At 42.6% G+C, this 19,703-nt stretch overlaps 1 protein-coding gene across 4 annotated transcripts in view; it reads left to right on the top strand.

Moving 5' to 3' along the window:
• Positions 1-575: 575 nt before the first annotated feature.
• LOC103758205 (probable E3 ubiquitin-protein ligase HERC3) overlaps positions 576-19,703 on the top strand; it is a 44,011-nt gene continuing 24,883 nt past the window's right edge. For 2 of the 4 annotated variants that reach the window (XR_003915884.1, XM_029960744.1), the window contains exons 1-5: positions 576-933; positions 14,227-14,386; positions 15,827-15,903; positions 16,509-16,730; positions 19,154-19,245. Coding sequence is in view for 2 of the 4 variants with exons in the window: in XM_029960744.1 (XP_029816604.1) it covers positions 597-933; positions 14,227-14,386; positions 15,827-15,903; positions 16,509-16,730; positions 19,154-19,245 (888 nt within the window). In the remaining 2 variants the exon portion in view is untranslated. The remainder of the gene's footprint in view (positions 934-14,226; positions 14,387-15,826; positions 15,904-16,508; positions 16,731-19,153; positions 19,246-19,703) is intronic. The other 2 variants (XR_003915883.1, XM_029960738.1) reach the window with 2 other exon arrangements.

Below are 19,703 nucleotides of genomic sequence, written 5' to 3'. Positions count from 1 at the left end.
CCATTGCTGTCCGGGCCAAGCTGTCAGTTTACTGCTCCATGTGAACTGCTGTCAGTGTCCTGCTTCTTGGGAAATCCGTGCTTCAGTTTAGGGGGGTGTACGTGTACATGCACAAATTTGGGTTGCAAGAATGTGTTCACTTGAGCAAAGTACTTCTTAATCTGGGTTTATCAGAAATAATGCAGTCCTGCATTGGCCAGTACACCACAAATACTGTGTCAGTCTGTTCAGGACTAGTCTGACCACCTTTGAGATAATTTTTAAAGATTTCTTTAGAAGTGATCGCAAATATAACGCTATAATTCTGAAAGTTCAGGTTTAGACCTTTTGTCTGAAAAGCACGTTTATTCTTTTGGTTTGGAGAGTCATTTGATATTTGAGTTTTGAAACAGAGTGATTTTTTGAAGTAAAAGCTCAGTCTTCTGGGTTTCAGAACACTTCTACTACCTTTAAGATGGCCAAGGCATGAAGGTGCTGATTCAGTATCAGAGCTGAGCTGTCTTGATTCCTCTTTGTCTGTATAATGGTTTACTGGCAGTTTGCAAACCCGACAGTCATGCAGGAAATGCCTTTTCTGTTTTTTTCCACCTCCTGCCATGAGCAGCAGGATCTCTGTAGGATCAGTTGTGGAGTATTTGCTTCATTCACACTCATTTTCCTGTTTCTCTTGCCCAGGAAGGATACATGACTTGCTGAAAAGAGAGAAAATGCTATGCTGGGGCTACTCGTCTTTTGGACAACCTGGGATAGGTAGTAACCTCCAGGTCATCATTCCTGAACCACAGGTGTATGGATTCATTCATGACAGAAATGTCAAGGAGGTGGCATGTGGAGGAAATCACTCTGTGTTCCTGTTGGAAGATGGGGAGGTGTATACCTGTGGCTTGAACACCAAAGGTCAACTGGGGCATGACTGTGAAGGAAGCAAGCCAGGTAAGTCTGCTTTTTATATGCTCTTCAAACTGTCTTGAGGCTGGTGGGCTGAGAAGATTATGGAAGCTGCTTTGTACTGATTGCTCTAGAGCTGGAGCAGCTCACAGAGCTGATAATCATGTCACGTAACACAGTAATGATGCTGAATAATACTAGCTGGCTCTGGAAAGCTAAAGCTGAGCAGCATGGATGAGGAGACAGGTCTGCTTACTTTGTCTGGGAAATGCATCAAAATGGAGGCAAGAGCAGATGGTCTCAGGGCAGATTTTGGTATTTGGCATTACCTTTCCCTTCCACAAAAAAGGAGAGGGCCATGAGTCACAAGCATCTTCTGCTTTGTCTTTCCAATTGCACTGCATCCTTATGCCTACCCTTGTTCAGTTATTGCTGGGAATTTTCTCATGTATGTCGAAGAGTATAAGTAGATCCGTATTGAATATAGTTGTTTAGAACAAACTTGGTTTTGGCCAAGAGGGTTTGTAAATTTTGTTTTCCCCTCTTGGAATCTCTTGTCAACTTGTGCCTTCACCCCTTCATGCTTTCTTAACGTGGAAGAAAGTCATTGTAGCATTGTGTTCCCTAGACTCACCTTGCATTTTCTTTGTTGTGTTCCAGTGGGCAGAACCCACAAGTGCAGAACCCGAGGCAGATACTGCCTCTCCTTCACAGGGTGATATTGTTGTGAATTGTTATTTGAAGAAACCCTGAAGCCTTTCTCATGGACTCTTTTGAATGTTGACCTTCCAGTTTACTTTCCATTAACTTCTTGGTTTTGGAATGTGGTAAAGATACAGGTATTTCTGTTTCCATAATACAATAAAAATCCTACTGTGGGTAATTAGAGCAAAAATTCCTCAAATTGCAGACTGCCCTCTGTAGGGCTTGGGGCTTCTGTAGCATAACCTGTTATTGCACGACAGAGAGATAAGATGCCTACAAAATAGCCACAATTCTCCATGTAGCATGTGCAAATCTGACCTGAGTGATTCCGTTACTCCTTTTCTCTGTTGATGTCTTTTGTCTCTTTCTCTCAAAATGGGGTGGTAGGTGTTGGATGCTGCATGACCAAGGTGGGCTGGATTAGAGGAGGTGACCTTGAATCTGACATCTCTTGCTTTTCTGATAAGTGGATTCTAGGCAATTACTGAAAGAGGTCTTGATTATCAGGACCAGCTAAGTCCTCTCTGTTGAACACACTATTCATCTACTGAGGACTTGAGGACTTGTAAATTTAGGCCCTGGAATAAATGAGGTGCTTAGTGGAAGGAAGACAAGCCTCCTGAATATTCAACTCCAACCAGTGAGGATACTTCCTCCTGCAAATCACCCAACTAGCCTACTGTTTTACCCATAAAATAAAGCAAGCATAAGATGATGATGAAAATGGAAGGTTTGCAGCAAGCAGAAGATCAGAACTGGAAATGGATCTCATGAAATGAATCTCACGAATCTTGAATGCTGAAGTGTAGACCTCTATCCTGCCTTCAGCTAGGCTTGTAGAAGAGGGGCAGTCTGAGATTTTGAAATACAAATAAAAAGTTCCCTGTGTTTGATCCCAAATGCCCTTCTTCTACCCCTTAAATGAAGGGTCTGTCTCCAAGATGTGACACCAACTCCCATTTATCTTACAGGTTTCATTTATTCTGATAAAGGTTGTGCAGTGCTACTCTCTGAGGGGCCTGTGGCCATTCTTGAGAAACCATGTATCTCTACCAACACAGCACTACTGACTGTGCCTGCAGTGGGATTTCTGCTGGCTGGGGCAGTTGGGAGGGATGTGCTGTAAAGCAAGGAACAGCTTCTCTTTAGAAGCTGTTCATGGTAAACAGTCACAGCATAACAGTAACAGTAAACTTGGAGAGAGACCCATCCCAGATACTGCTGTGTGTGGATCTGTTTGTCTTCCAGCATTGGGAACTGAATTTCTTAGTTTTCTTCTGCAAATAGGAACAAGGAGAATCAAGCCTTCCTCTTTTACCCCCACTTCCCCTGCGTGGGATAAAGACAACCTTACACCTTCTGTATAGGAGACTTGTCAAAGATCATATTTTCTATTTTTGTGGACCTATGAATGAAGCCATGGCTAATAGGTAGTGAAGATGTATGTGTGAAGTATAAGGTCCTGAGCTGTTGGAGATTATAGAGACGACTGTCTGAAGTAGAGAATGGGAGAAATGCCTGGAACTGGGAGTCTTGCAGTTGCATCTCTCCAGCCTCTGCTGGACAGGGTAGTGTGGGCTGAGGTCTCCTGGTTTTTCTGCCCTATGGTTTGATTCTGACAAACTTGTGAGGGCAGCTAGAAGTGGGCGACCTCTGTCCAGCTCTGGAGGTGAACCACATCTCCTGCTTCAGGAAACTGTGACATAGTACTGACTGTCCCCTTCAGGCAGCCCCTTGAGACCCATCTCTGGACTTCAGAAATGCTTACCATGGCCTACAGATGTCTTGGTTGTGTTTGAGAGTAACACCAAGACAGGAAAATATGCAGGGGGTCTTGAACCTTTTGAAGGCTTTAAGACTTCATAGGAGTGGAGTGATTTCCTTCCTGCTGCCTAGGTCTTTGCTCATAAGAGGAAATTCCCTTTTATTTCTTACACTTTTTGTTGTGTACATAAGACTTAATGCTTCCAGAATGCTAAAGGCTTCAGTTAGTATTTTCAGAATAGATGGTCATGTTGTTTAGAGATGGTTATTTCCCAACATAATGCTGGCTTGTGAATAGAATTCTGGGACTTTACAGTGCAATGAACATGGATCCAACCCTGTTCTCCTTCCACGTCTTGCAGGTTTTACTAGTGACTTCAAGTGGGAGAAGAGTTGTTACATTTGCAGTGAGTGCTTTTGAAGACTTTGCATCTCTTTCTTCCTTTACTACATATTCTGAATAGTTTTTTTCTCTTGTTCTGCTGTCCATTTACACATATCTGTAATAGGATTCAATTTTGCTTCTCATTCATGCTACTCACAAAAATGTCAAACGCTATCGTTTCAGCAGTTCCTCTTGGAAGAGCCCTTAGAGGACATCTTTTGAAATGAAAGAAAACTTGTTAATTAAAAAACTGTGTTTACTGTAACATCAGCTGACCTTGTGAATGTAATGCAGAGACAGGGATAGCATCTGGCAAAGTGATTCTTATGCCTCCCCAGTTCAGGGAACAGAAATTACTGGGGGAGTGTGTGCCACTGAAAGAGTGTAAATCAGTACATGTTTATTTTCTGGAAGTGCCCTTTCCTTGGATTTTACACTGTGTTGGTAAAATTAATATTTAAGATGACTAAGAAGTTTATCTTAACTAAAAGACGTTCCTTTTGACTAAAAGCTAACAGTCTGCGATTGTTTGACTCCCTACTTTTGACAATGCCACAGTAATACCAGGTGTGCTACTCGTGTGGGCTCTACCAAGAGCCATCTTCCCACATGGTCACACTATTTACCAATTAATTGTTTCTTCAAATTGTGGTGATTAGCAAGCTGCTTGAGGAGTCCATCCCTCTTAGGCATGGATATCTGGCTTTGTTAATATTTAAATGGTTGTTTTTCCTCACCTCTTTCCTCCTCCTCTCCCCTGCTTTTTCCCCCTGAAACAATCTGTAGTCTGTGTCTCTGCAATCACTTGGCATGGAAGGGTAGATGCTGTTCCAGAGTTCTCACCATGACTGTGGGCTGAGATATAGAGTAGTGTAAAGCAACTGAGCTGGTTGTTAGCAGTTCGTAAAGCTTTAAAACCATGCTTGAATCTGAGATGGGGAACTTGTTTTCAGGTCTGGAGATTTGTTCTCTTCAAGTAATTTGGACTTCAATTGGCTTCTGCTGGCGAGAAAACCTGGGCTTTGGTAATTAGTGTTTCAAGACAGTTACAGAAAAATGTGCTGCATTTGCCTCAAACTTTTCATCTGTTAACATACAGTGACAAACCCATGCTTTTTTACCGTATTTCCTGTCTGGATGCTATTGTGCAGGGGAGCAGGGTTTCTGTGTGTATTGTGGAATCTATCTCCTTATAGCCGCAGGGTAGAAATACCATAATTAAGTTCATTTTCTTTCAAAAACCAGGAGAAAACCACCACCAAAACAAATAAAAATCCCCACTACACGACCCAGATCCTCTGGATTTCTCTGACCTTTCTTTCAAACATAAGTCCACTTGTCCTGACCTTCAGCACAGGGTTACAGCGACTAGAGACCTCTGCTCACTGCGGATGCCTGTGAATCATAAACCCTGTAACAGCTGAGAATTCAGATGTGCAACCTGCTTGGAAGGACAGTCTGTGTGGATCTTCCTCTTTTAGCTTCTTCTTGCTGGTGAGAAGTCAACCAGGAGGCCCTGGTTGTTCTGGAGGAGAGGTGACAGAGCTTATGTTTATTGTGAGCAGGTTGCAGACAAGGAGCTGTGGCTGCTGCACTGAGTACAGAAAGTTGAGAGCCACTTACTGGTGGGATGATCAGTGGCAGGAGAATGCTTAGTTCTCCCTGCCTTTCTCCTCCTTGCATGAGTGAAGCAGTGCAAAATAAGAGCTTAAACACACAGCAAGGAGGTTCCACTGAGCAGGTTTTTCACAAAGGATCTGGGACGGTTTTGTCCGACTGTTTGGGCATGGAGCTGAGGCTCAGCACACAGCTACTGCAGCACTTCCCAAGTGCTGTGGTCTGTAAGAGTCCTGCTTTGCATTCATCCCATTTTCTCTGCACCCTGAAAGCAGAGCTGTGTGCTGTAAAAGATGTAATAGAGGCACGACAGCCCTGCTTCAAGGCATCAGTCCCGATAAAGGCTGGGAGGACGTGCCTGGAAATGAACGTGCTGAGGGATCTGTGGGAAGGAGACGTCCGTGCAGAGTCAGCTCTTTGGTGTTGTTCTGCAACTGCTGACTTTAAACTGGAAAAATAATAAAAGGAGTATGACACAATTTATGTTTCAGCACCCATTGTAAGTGTTGTTTGTAAAAAGAGTCAGATTATTAAACTGGCCACCCCTTGCAGAGTCAGGTATGTTCATTTGTACTCAACCCTTTTGCTGCTTTGGTCACTCACAGAATCTGACCAAGCTGTATGAGGTTATTACACCTTCAGTAGTGACTGCAGCAACATGAGTTTGCTTTAAGGTGTGTCCATTTTGGCTGGATTGATGTTTTGGGCTTCAGAATAATTTTAAAATTAGAAGACAGGATTTAAAACTGACTTCATTTAGAAACAGTAGGTGTGTGGCACTAATGACTGTCCCCTTTCCTGAAACCATGCTGAAGCTGAAAGATGAGTTCAGGATAAAATGGGTGTGTAACTATGTGTGGGGATAAAGGAAGATGGTAGAAAAGAAGATGGAGGTGATAGACAAAAGTTTATGAATGCCCCAACCTTTTTGTAATCAGAATAGTTGATCATAATAGTTGTCTGTGCTGGACAAAACTGATGACTTCATCAAGCTGAATGTGTAGGGATGAGAATCACAACTTCTACGAAAGATTTAATAGTTTGGTGGCTGTTGATGCTGGAAGTTGGGTTTTCTTGTCTTCAGGATGTGACAAATCATACAGAATGCTGTAACAGCCTGATAGTCCACCTTAAACAGTATTGGAAATAAGACTTTATCTCAAAGATCTATGTGAAACTTCTTTTTCTCAGAAATCAAATATGTTTGCTAGCTGAAAAGAGCTGTGAAGAAATGCTTGCTGTCTTCAACATCTGACCTGCCTTTGAAACAGTTGCCTGCCTATATAAACTCACTGAAAAAGAATGTACAGATGATCTCCTTTTCTCAGAATGCCCGGTAGATAAAATTAATAATTTTTAAAAAGTGTTTCATAGCACTGCATTCTTTACCTCCTTACCTCCTTACCAGTCACTGTGCTTCTTTGCAGTAATGTATTTTCAAGCAGTATTTGTGAACCTGATGGGGATGTCCTTGAAAGCAAGGGCAAGGGTGCTCTGTTGAGTCTGCACTGTGCAGATGTGGCTTTTCAGGAACATGTGGCTTTGTCTTGCTCCCATGCAAACCACTGCAGGATTGAAATAAATGGAAACAGTAAGGAACACGCTAAATGCTTTTGAAAATCATATGCTACTTAATCAAAGCCTAGGGCTGCCACAGGGGAGACTCTGTCAAGTGTCACTGCTTTGCAGTGTGTAGTACTAGCACATCAAATCTGGCATCTACACACATCCATCTCCCTAATGCCCCCTTATACCTCTACTGTCCACCCTCAGCCTGTCACTCCAAGGTCTAGCACATCCTGCTCCCATTGGGTTTGCTACCTTGGAGCTGTTGTACTTTCTGGGGTGTACGTGGTGGACCTTGGGGATTTCTCAGTAGTCATGGCCCAGCCACAGCTTCTCTGCTGCCAGTGGCCAGCAAGCCTGGCTGAGTGACCACATTTACAGCAGTAGCCTGAAGAGGAAAACAGGCGCTCTCTGGGTTTTCTGAATGCACGTTTTTCATGTGTTTCTTTCGCAAGTCCTGGTTCCTTCCCTCTTTGAAAGAGCTACCCTTACTTGTTTACCTCCAGGGTCTGAAGCTCAATTCTTCCCTCTGCCAGCTTGTCAGACAAACCTTCTCTGCCTGACCAGTCCTTTCCAAGAGCCTTCTCCAGCTGGCTGTGCCCATGCCAGTCTACCTATGGCTCCTCAAAGAGGGTGTGTCCCCTAGGCAAAAGGCAGTGATGTAAGGAAGCAAAAGGCTTTCTATGTCTACCTCTGAGGAAGGGCTTTGCTTTCGCAGGGTAGGTGTCTGGGTTCACAGCTGTGAGGGGGAGTAGCTGGCAAAGTGTAGGTGAAGTGACACCCTGGGGTGTCATGGTGGCCTCTCACTTCTTGCTCTTACATGAGCACGAGCGGCTTTATAAAGTGAAGGCAGTGTTAATGACTAAACCAACCTCTCTCAGATCTAAGACTAAGTAGCTGTGCTAAGTAAATTAATGAGCAGTACTGAGTATGTTGTGAAGGGAAACAGTTATTTCTATGTGTCGGTAGTGTCTGCGGATGAAAGGGGACTGCAGAATCCTTTGTTACCTGGAACTTCTCATTCTTTACCTATGAATCGTGTTCCCAGCCCTGTGACCAACAGTGTTCCTGGGGAGCGTCACCTGCTTTCGTCTGCCTGCTGTGCTTTACTGTCCTCCTCCTTTTATTTTTTGCTCAGTAAGTCTACTCTCTGTTTACATTTGCTCCCTTGTAACCAAATTATCAGTCTTATAGTGCTGCTGTTCTTTGATCGGGCTTGTCTTGACACTGCTCTGCTTTCCACTGCAAGTGTAGCACCAGTTCACGAAGTTCAGGAAAGGAAGACCTCAAGAGTTGCAAATTGCTCCTGGAAGGATATAGTAAACTTCAAGTACTGAAAGTTGGAGGAAGTTACATGTTAATGTAAACATTTGCTTGCTCCGTACTTCAAAGCTTTTGCCCCATTCTAAGAGAAGTTTCAGCATAAGATGGGCTGCCATGCATGGGTGAGAGCAGCAGGCAGAAAGCCAAGGTAGCTGCTGTACAGTGGAGATGGGATTTGCTCTTGTAGTCTTGTGCTGTTGTAGGTGCAGAGCACAGTTTCCCCCACCCTTGTGTGCAATAGCGTCACGTAGTCTGAACATAAGATGCCACAAGCACGTAATGTCTTTGTAGAGAGGCTTGGCAAGGAGGGGGAAGGGAGGTTGGTGAAATTGTGGAGCTGGTGTCAGGCAGGGCGGTTCCAGCTGCCTACGTGTTGTGTGTCTCGTCTGCCTGGCTGTGCCAGAGACTGTGTAGAGTCACCAAGGTGTGTTCTTGAAACTGTCCAACAACCCTTGTTTCCTCCCTGTGCACGTTCTTGTGGTATTACTGCAGACAAACCACAGCGTGCAGAAGTGGTGTGAGTGAAGCCACAGGAACAGTTTTAGCTGACTGGGTTAGATTATGTTTTCAAAAAGCACATGACAGCTTTGCAAAGTCTGTAGTTTGCTTAAGTGGTTTATAGAGTCTGATTTCTTCATCCTAGTTCCAGACTCCAGATGTTGTGTGTGACAGCTGTGAGTAGTGTGAGATGCCTAGGTGGTCAGAGTTGAAAGTGTGCAGGAGGAAATCAGAGGGTCATTCTTGGGAGCTTTAAAGGAGAGAGGCAGAGGCAAAAAGGCCTTGACAAACAGCATGATTTCCCCCTCCTCAATTACCAGTTGCCAAATGGCAGAATCACACTTTCACTGGGAATGATGTTTCCTGGAAAAGTTGGTGAGTGTACTTGTGCTGCTACTGGTAAAAAAAACACTGGTATTTTACTGGTATTACCGATAAAAACATTGAATAGCTAGAACATTGAAGTTACGCTGACAAGAAAAAGGAGAAACCTTCATAGGGGGAGGGAGAAATCTTGGACATGCCTCTGTCTTAGTGCACTTCCGATTGCAAGGATTTGGGTTGCTGCACTTTGTTCTCTTTTCCTCTTTCCAGTTTCATTAAAACACTCTGACGTGTTTTAGTGCTCGGCTGACTTTATTAGGACTGAAATCATGAAGCTTATCCCAGCCTAGAAATACAGCCAGGATATCCATATGCAGAAATATCTCTGGGATGTGCTGTTGGAGACTGGGAAATCAGCAGTCAGCTGAAGTTTACTATTTAATGTGTAAAAATCTTGTCAGGGCATTTGGTAGATCCGCTGTTGTGTACTTGCTTTTTGTACAGTGGCTTAATAAAATGCTCAGGATTGATAAGTTTGGGCTGTAGTGTTTTTTTCGTTTCCTCATGGTGCTTGTTGAAGGCAGTAACAGATTTTCATGGAGTTTTTGGCTGTTGAATCAGGCTTCCCTATGTGCTAATGCTGTTAGTGTCACCTTGTTAGATGGTTTGATGTGTTGGTGTAATTCATCTCCAAAAGGAGAGAACTTGGCTCCTTTCCTATGAGAATTAAGGCTTTTCAGTACTCGGAGAATAGAAAGATCATATGGGTGACATTTACGTGGCTGTTGGTGTCTGATTAAATATTCAGCTGCCTTGTGTATTAAAACATTGTATCGCACAGTTCTGATTTTTAGATCTCAATTGCACAATGCTCACTCATCCTCAGTGTGGATATGGACTATATTAACAACCATGGCAATGCAAAGAAATTGGTTCATCTGTCCTTAGACTTGCCAGTTGTTAGCATTTAACCCAGAGGAATTTCTTATCTTACCTTACCTGTTTTTTTCTTCCCTTTGTTTCTATCACCATCTCTTATCCAGGCAAGCTAGTAAGACACTTATTTTAGAGAACCTCTGAGCACTTTCCTTGCTGAAAGCAACAACCAAGATGAGCAAAAGCTCTGAGTTTCTTGTTGTCAAGCTGGGGAGGCAATGAGAAATTTTGGCCAGGTGTCCAAGCAGACTGAAATCACTTGAAACTCTTCCAAGACGCAGCTTCTTCTCACCAGTGAAGAAATCCAGATTTTGACACTGAAGGTGTAACCTCAGGGCTGGTAGTTTCTCAGGCAGTAGAAGCCATCTGGTGCTGTTCGTGTACATCCCAGAACACATATGGCTGAAGGATTTTGCCACGTCCTCTAGCAAAAGCCTGTCTTGTGAGCAGCTGGAAGCTATACATAGAAAGGGTGTACCAACTCTCTGATAAAATTACTAGGAGTAGAAAGGCTAATTAATCATTCATTGCCTGTGAATTCTAATTAGAGCAGTATAACTGAGTGCTTTGTGCTTCTAGCAGTCACAGAAACTGAAAATCTTGTAGAGCTTTTCAATGCTCTGGGGGCAAAGCACAGGCTCTGTTTTATAAATAGTGAAGCTATGGACTGAAGGTGGGCTTTTCATTCTTAGCTCAGCTTTACTGCCATTTCCAAACCTTCAAGCTAAATGCACCAATTGTCAGAAAGCTGAGTTAGAGAAACATGCGCCACTTATCCTCAACTTTTGCAAACCAAGAAAACACAAGAGCAGTCCTGGGAAGCAGGCCTGACACCTTTCAGAGATGGGCTATCCTGACGTTTTGCCTCATTCTTTACTCCAGTGCGTATTTTATGAAGAGATCTGACAAGGTTAAGAGCAAAAAAGGTCAAATCTTAGTATGTCCAAAAAAAAGTCAAACCTTGATATGTGTATTTGTGGTTCTGTGGGTTAAAGAGGACAGAAGAAGAGAAATGAAAGTTGGAACTCCACCAAATGTGAAGAACTGACTTTTGACCATTGGTGCTGTTTTGAGGCAGCTGACAGCTTCAGAAAGAAAAGATTGTGTCAATGTGTACTTCTTGGAACTTGTAGGTTTTTGTTTGTATTTTGAAAGTTTTATGAGGTGTTGAAATACTGTATTGCATAACTCCTTCAACCCTTCCCTGTTGCTTTCAGGGTTTTGTTCTGCTTAGTTTTGTATATAATTGTGCCTGTTAAGCTCCACTTGACTGGTTTTATTCATCTGTTACTGAAGACACTATACTAAGAATAAACTTTCACCCTTTGTGCCCTTCATCTCAGTGCAATGATACATCTTTTCTAAGGAATGAATAATGGTGTTGTGATGCTTTAGAAATTAAAACAAATGGATACAAACCACTAAAATGTGTAATATTTTGATTGAGGAAGGGATGGGAGATCAATGAAGTACTAATTGTCAGATGTTTTTGATAATACTGCTCATGTTAGCTGGGAGAAGGTACATGCAGTGACTTGGCAAACCTGATAATTAACCGGGACCCTTGTTGGACTGCCTGGACAGCCTGTGCCCCCAGGGGAAGGCTGGCATTTTTCCATCTCCAGAAGGAAATGTGTATGAGTGTGTAAAACTTAAACTGTTTGGCATTTACAGGCAAGCTGCTACTGACAGGGTCTTAGGAATGTACTGTGGTGAGGTGGGCCATACATGTGCGTTTCTAAAGGCAAAGATCTTCAGCTGCAAGACAGGCATGTTTTATTCTGTCTGTGGTTATCCAGGGTGTCTAGATGAGACTGTACTCTGTTTCATGGGTGAGCAGTGCAGTCACTGAAGGCTTTCAGTGACACAGGGCAGCCTTTGAAAACAAGTTGATGTTTATTAGTCCCTTGAGATGGCACATAGAGCAAGGTCACGTTTGTGTTGCCAAATTAAACTTAAGATGGAGCCAGTGGGGACTGAAACAACCGTGGATTTCTAAGCCTGTTGTATGTCCTCTCAGTTTCCCAGTGTGTGAAGTCCTTGCCACAGCCTCATACCTCAGGGCACTCTTTCTCTATTTGCAGTACTGCCGTGGTCAGACTCCTGCCTGCTCCAGCTCCTGATACTGATCTTTGGTCACTGGAGTCTTCTGTCACCTTCCCACGGTGCTCCAGTGGTTCAGGGTCAGCTCATGGTAGTCCTTCCACAGCAAATAAGACATGTATACTTACTGTGGCAAATACTGCTTTCTCAGGGAAGAAATTAGCTCATTCATGCCTGCAGGTAGCAAAACAATCTCTATTATGGGTGCCCCAGCATCCCATACTGTCCACGTTTGCTTCTTTGTCAGATTTGTGATGTCCTCTGGAGTGCTGGGCAGTGTGCAGGGACCAGCTTTGAAAGAAGGGCAGGCTGGTGAGTTTATGACCACTTTGAAGAGCTCAGTTGCTCTGGATAAGAGCCAAGTCTCAGTGTACGCTGCCAGTAAGATTATAGAGAAATTATGGGTTCACGAGTCAAAGGGTTTCCCTTGGAGGAGTGGATGGCTTCATCCTTCTCTCCTTTTAGTGGTGTAATCCTCTCTAGCAGCAGCTTTTGTTTTGGGCTTTTGGGTCCCAGTACAGAAACACACTTGTCTGAACTTAGGTGGTGTGTCTGGCACATTGCAGCAGGTATTTTTTACCTTGCTGGATGACTGAGAGGAAGACACCATAGCCACATGTGCTGCTGAGATCCCTTGTCCACTGTTTGTTATTGACCTTAACCAGCCCTTACAGCTGCTGGCTGTTTAGAGCTCACAGATAAAAATAGGCTCCCTAAGTAATATATGCAAACGAACATAAACCAGGCTGCCAAGCAGTGCCATAGTTGGACGCTTAAGGGCCCAAGTGTGGAAGCTGTGTGTATTAATTGAGGACAAAATGTGTTACTAGATGGTAGGGCTAAAGAGTGTTTGGGTAGCAGGCAGGCCTCAAGCTCTCCTGGAAGTTTATGTGCTTATTACTTGTAAACTGCACCTCCAGTGAAGCACATGTTCTGGTGGCATTTTCCTCTGCTAGAATACATATTTAAATTATTGTCACCTTTTTCTTCCATAACACCCATTGTGGATTTTTCTCCTGCTCATTTTCTGACTCCCAGACTTATAAGGCAAGCCCTCCTAAAGGGAGTGCCTTCCTCCTACATTTATTTAAGACGTGGATTGATTGGTGTGAAGATTTTGATGCTGTGTGAGTGATTTCTGGATGCCCTTGATGTGGGGTATCATTTTCACAGAATGACATGTACCTACTCTTTGGTTTCATGTCACAGGCAAGTGGGACTTCAGTAAAACTGATTCCTGCATTGTAGCTTACACAGTGAAATCTTTCTTCCTCCAGCTGGAACATTTGTATTTATGATGAAAAGCAACTTTGCTTCTGTCTGGTGTGCAGAGAGTTTTTCCATCCGTTGTGTAATATTTCCATTTGTAAAAATTCTGTGTAATGAATAAGATCTGGTTATAGATATTGTAACAGTAGTTGTCAAGCCTGCTTCACTTGCTTAATGTGATGTAATGATGAGAAGTCAATTGTGGGTATCTCCCAGAGGACTGAGTGATGATTTTTTTTCTTTTTTTTATCTTTTATACCTCTGTTAAGGCCTTCTTGCTTTGCTTCCTTTTTATGGGACTTTTTTAATGAGTGTTTGACATGGGATGTTGTAACACACACATCAAGCAGTAAAGCAGGGTGTGGTGTATGGGTTGTGAATGACATCCAGCTTTGCGGATGACTCGTCTTCATTGGACGTGAGAGCTATGGAAGATTAACTATGTTTTACAGGGTCTGCTGGCTTCTTGGTCTTGGCTGATTCCTGAATCAATACCAAGTGAGAAAACCTCAAATCTGGGAAGTCTGCTTGTTCTTAACTAACCTGATAGGTGGTTCCCTGTGTCTGAGACTGGCTGGGTATAGTCTGTCATTGTGCTTAGGGGCATGTACCTATCTGCCTTCTATGACTTTCAGACCAGGCTTTCCAAAGAGCTCAGCAGTGACACATTTTCAGTAAATCTAGTGCTTTTTCTCATGTAGGAAGTCTTTTAAAACTAAATTGTGTATCAGTGCACTCATTTGAATGGCTCTGCACACAGATTTGCACCGACCTCATGTCTGTGTGTTACTGTGAGATGTCTGAGAGATGAATCCTGTGACCACAGAGGTTTTTTTTGTTTCCCTCAGAGCAAATTGGAGCCCTGGCTGGGCAGCACATTGTGCATGTGGCCTGTGGGGAGTCTCACAGTGTGGCACTCAGCGACCAGGGCCAGCTCTTCTCCTGGGGCGCCGGCAGTGATGGACAGCTGGGACTCACCACTATGGAAGATGCAGTGATGGTACCAAGGTAAACATTTAACAGGTTCAGATTTCCTTAAGGAAGCTCCTTGAAGGTGATACATCAAGGGTTACTCACCTTCCAGCCTGGCATTGGTGGGAGAGTCACTTTCTCTCAGTGGGGCAGTAATAGTGCACTTCCCATGTAGGGATGTAAGGGTGATTCCTTCTCCTTTTCAGTACTGTTCTGGTGCTTCCTGAGCCCCCCAGGACTCAGAACAGTCCTCAGGAGGTTTGGGGTAGGACAGACCTTCTGGCGCGGGTGGTTGAGGCATGAAAAAGAAAATTGGAGTGTGCTTGGCTTCCTCAATGAAAAATGCCATAATGTTTTGTACAGAGCATGGAGGTGCATGAGGGAGGACTCAAAAACAGAAATGCTGTGAGACTCGTCTCTCTTTCAGTCCCTAGGACGATAGGAGAGACATTTCAAGAACAGGGAAATAAATTATATGGCTGAATGAAATGACACTTCAGCTCTGAAACTTTTTCAGTGTTACCTGTTAGCAGCAAAGCTACTGCACCATCCTGCTGGAATTCTGAATAGTGAGTGTTTCTCAGAAACTTTAGGATAGTGACCAGTTTAATTAACTTATTTAATGTCTCTTACCTGTGTCAGAGAACTAATAGGCTTAAGTGCAAGGACCTATAGAGATGGTGGTAGGGGCAGAGGCCAGTGGCAGACACCAAGATTCCTCCATCCAAAACAGTTCACAGTTCTTACCTTACTACCATAGTAATGGTAACTGGTCCCTTTGCACTTCATGTTGTTTTATCATACTGTGTTAACAGCAAATGTAGCCTGTCATTTGGTCTGCCACTGCAGATCCAGTGTAGAGCAGAACTTTGGGACATCTCTCTAGGATAGCTGTCATTGTTGAAACAGTATTTAAAGGAAGAGTTTCAATTACAGAAGATTAGTGTTTCAGCTGAAGGGCTCTGCGGGAAGACAGTCCTTAACTTGCACATGGTTCCGATATAACTAGAGAGAGACAGGTTCACATGTCAGTGTGATAGTGCCATTTTAAAAATTACATTTTTGTGAAATAACTTGAATCTTTGACATGCTATTCTCTGTACAAAGCACTGAAGAGGTTTTGGTGTTGTAACTCATAGGAACTGCTAGACCCCTGACAACATGAAAAATGTCAGTGCCTGAAAAAGAATAGTGAGAGAGACACCAAGAAACAGCTATTTCCACCATTTCCAGATGGTTGGATTCAGTGTTACAGTAGAAAACATAGCCGAGTTAGTAGTCAAGTGTCTCAAGGTCTCCACAGATTTACATCTATTATGTATGGATCTGTATCACCTTCAAGACTGTGTTCGTCAGTCTCAAAACCATAGGCTGTGTGTATTTGTAAAACAAATATCTGGGTGGAAATCATAGTTTTTATCTAAGGTGATACTGTATTTGTGTACACTTATTCTAAAATAGTGTTGTTGTCTTCAGGTTGATAAAGAAATTGAACCAACAGACGATACTGCAGGTTTCCTGTGGGAATTGGCATTGCCTGGCTCTGGCAGCAGGTACTGTAGCATTCACTATTAATTACCAAAATTTGTGCTGTTATTTTGCACAGTGTCCAAGACTGCATGTTTCTGCAAATAAATCAAGGACATCCCATACCCTGACTGCTTTCAGGCCACATGGGATGTTATAAAATGGATCAGGTACAATGAATATGGAGGAAAAGCGTTGCCAGTACTGTCAAGAAAGAAAGCATTACACACAGTCCACCCACTGTCTCAGGGGTGAATAATGGCAGGAACATTTAAAAGCTTTCAATCTTGATATAGAAAAATGTGTGTAATTAATGTCTTTATGCTGAAATTATCTTTGGCTATTACTCTTCTGTGTGCAACATGTGGACTGTTCTTTGTTGCACTGTTTAAATTATAGCAGTTGTATGTTGTATTTTGCACTTAGTTGCTTGTCTGTTTATTTATCTGGTGACTTCAGGCTGTGCTTTTATTTCAGCAAATAATGTCTTACTTGATTTTATTTTATTTCTTTTTTATCATGAGGCTTGGGTGGGAGCAAAGCCTCCAGCACTGTTTCTTGTTCATTTTGACAAACTTGCTTTTCTGTTGACTAGCTTTTACTCACCATTCTATTTCTTTCTTTGTTTTAGATGGCCAGTTCTTTACATGGGGCCAGAACCACTATGGTCAGCTGGGCTTGGGCAAAGAATGTCCCTCCCAGGCCAGTCCACAACGTGTCAAGTCTCTTGATGGGATTCCTTTGGCTCAGGTTGCTGCAGGTGGAGCCCACAGTTTTGCCCTTTCTCTCTCAGGAGCTGTGTTTGGCTGGGGGAAGAACAGCTCAGGACAGCTGGGACTGAGTGATGAACGAGGTATGAAAATTATGCTCCCAGGTGAAAGAAGGATAGACTACTTTGGCCTAGGGTCTCCTTTTGCATTGACAGTGCATTTTTAGTGAGTAGATATGTAATGCTCAACAGCTCCTCTTGGGATGAGACAGCAGAGAAACAATCTCTGTCTCTACTAAGGCTTTTCATACTTTGTAGGAACAGAAACACATTTTTTTCCCCTTCTGGGGAAGTGAAGGAGGGTCAAAAAGAAAGGTCTTTCGAGTGTGAGTGTCAGCACGCAGTCATCAAAGGAAGGGCTCATATTCTTTCTCCCTCCTCTCAAAATTGCTTTGTCCATATTTTGTTTGAAGTTGGTGGGGAGAAAAGGCTCTCCCTGAAGAACAGCAGGCTGAAGCCATCCTCCTGTTTGCCAACGTAATTTTTGACTGGTGAGCATCTGTATACAAAAAAATGATGGCAACACAGAATATCTCCACGTTGTAAAATGCTCTCTAGTTTATTCGTTGCACAATTTGCCAGACACATACTACAATGGCAGTTTTTTCAGGTGCCCATGTTCAGTGGAGCCTAGCCATCAAAAGGCTTGAAGATAGGTTTATAAATGAGGCTGAAGAGCAGATATGACTTTACCACTACTCTGAAAAGCCCAGATCTCCTGTGCTTGTTGTTCACACATTCTTAACTTTTTGCAATAAAACAAATGAATGGGAGATTTTCTTCGAAGCTTCAAATCAACCTCTTCATCATTTTCTGCGTAGTTACTGAATAGCTTTAAGCTCTGCATAGTTGCTGATTGTTGATGTGGTACCTATCATGCACAGATAACTTATTTTGCATAAGTGAGTACACAAGATGTATATACTTGTAATTGTTACGTTACATAATGCAATAGCATATAAACACTTTGCAAGGGCAAAGGGTTACCTCACATTTTGTGTATCTATAATGAAATGAAGCATTTTGACAGCCCACCTTACCAACTGAAACATGTTTAAAGCAATTACTCAAAAAACAGCCTGTAGTTTAGCAAAGGAGGTTAATATGTCGTATGCATGTTTTTGTCTTGCTTCACACTTTTCGGAGTACGAAACACACTTGTAAAACTTGTAACATATTTTGTCTTCTCTCAGAAATGCTACAGGTCTGTTCTCTTGTACTGTATGTAAACTAGAGCTGATCTAATGTAAGAGCAGCAGTGTTTTTTCCATGTAGATTGCCAGGTAATTCCTTCTAATTTCAACAGAGCTGCAGGTTACATGTGAGAGGTTGCTTTGACATGGGGCTAATCTTAAATGCACAGAGTAGGCATCTGCTCACGGGGCGTTGCTGGCCAGGGATCATACTCTGCTTACCCCTCAGTGCATGGCACTGTAGTAAATATGTGATATTATGGTAAGTGAATCAGGTAGGACAGTGATATTTATGGTAAGTGAATCACGGTAAGACAGTGTGAATTATACTTGGTGAACATGAATAGTGAAGTCTACAAATATGGGGATTCTGCAGCACTTGTTATTTAAACAATTATGCTGTAGAGGTAGGTGTTCTTCCTGTCAAAAGAAAGATCAGAGTGGTAAAATATAGAAAAAAGTAAATGAAATCTGCTCTCAATTCTAAATCCATGGAAATATGACCATTTTCCTTTCACTACCCACAAGAAAAGCACCTTATAACTCCTTAGGTGAGAATCTTAAAAAGTGGACAACTTCTATAGAAAGAAACCTGAGGTTTTGTTGGTATAAAGTAAACAGCTGCTCCCCTTATTATCTAACTGTTTTGGGGTACCTACTGCTCCTTGAAATGCTTAGCTTTTATTTTTACATCAGTAAAACCTTGCTTACTGTGTTCATCCCCGGGAGACACACTTATAATGATTAGGAATGTCAGAGAGAAGGAGAAGAGCATCACTTAATGGTCGGCAGTGATTAGCCTTTGCAAGTAGAAGGATCTTCTTAGAGGATGACAGCAGAAGGAAGGCTAAGTATTTAAATACACATTGGGATTCAGCTTGTCATCTGTGTTGCACAAGTGTCTCCTACGTGTCAGAGTTGTTCTACATGGAAAAGGTCTAAGCAAGGTTTTGGAAACAAATGTTTGCAGTCATCACTGAGGAGTCTGAAATGGGGCATGAAGCCAGAGGTGGATGTAGCTAGGCTGCACTCATCATATCTCCACATGGCAAGTGCATATTGAGTTTATACAAGATTCTCAACGTTTTTATTCTTACTCTGGACAATTTTGTTTGAGTCAGTCAAGTCTTGTAAGAATTGGAGAGGAAAAGTGGCAGTGAAGTACTCAAGGACATGTTTTTTTTTCACCACTGTTGTTTAAGCTTCCCTTGTGCTCATAGACCAAGTCTGAAAGTCAGACTGCCAGTGGTTTTCTCAGACATGTAGGTTTGTGTTTGTGAAACAGCTTCTTTATTTTCTTTGTCTTCAATGCAGACCGAGAATCCCCTTGCCATGTGAAGCTGTTGCGATCTCAGAAGGTTGTTTACATCAGCTGTGGAGAGGAACACACAGCAGTCCTGACAAAGGTAAAGATGCTAACTTGGGAACCCTGGCTGCTGTCTTGCCTGCCTGGTGGTTTCACAGTAGTTTCCTGAGTAATGGTAGAAAAGAACAGATTGACTTACTGTATTCCTTCTGACTCCAGTAAAAGAAACTAAGTGGAAAGTATAGCCTAATTATTTATTCTGAGATTTATTGCCAACATGATCCTTTGCTGGTTTTGAAGATGAAGATTTTAATAAACCGTGGCAATGAATAGCAAAACTCAGGTGAATTGCTTAAAGAAATTAGCTTTGAGCAAAAAAAATTTACCATGCACATCCAAAGGGGTGAAAATAGTGTTTTGTTGGAAAATAGTGATACTGTGCATCAGAGTAAGATGGAAGCCAAAATGAATGAGTGCTTAAATGAAACAGTCACTCTCAGCATTTACAAGAGGTTTACAATTCCAAACCTGCTGCTTCCAAGTGGTGTATAGCTCAGT

Source organism: Manacus vitellinus, unplaced genomic scaffold (genome assembly GCF_001715985.3).
Source record: "Manacus vitellinus isolate BGI_N305 unplaced genomic scaffold, ASM171598v3 scaffold_0_pilon, whole genome shotgun sequence".
Taxonomy (NCBI): Eukaryota; Metazoa; Chordata; class Aves; order Passeriformes; family Pipridae; genus Manacus; species Manacus vitellinus.
The sequence above is the reverse complement of the archived record's forward strand: the minus strand, read 5'-3'. Positions and strand labels throughout refer to the sequence as shown.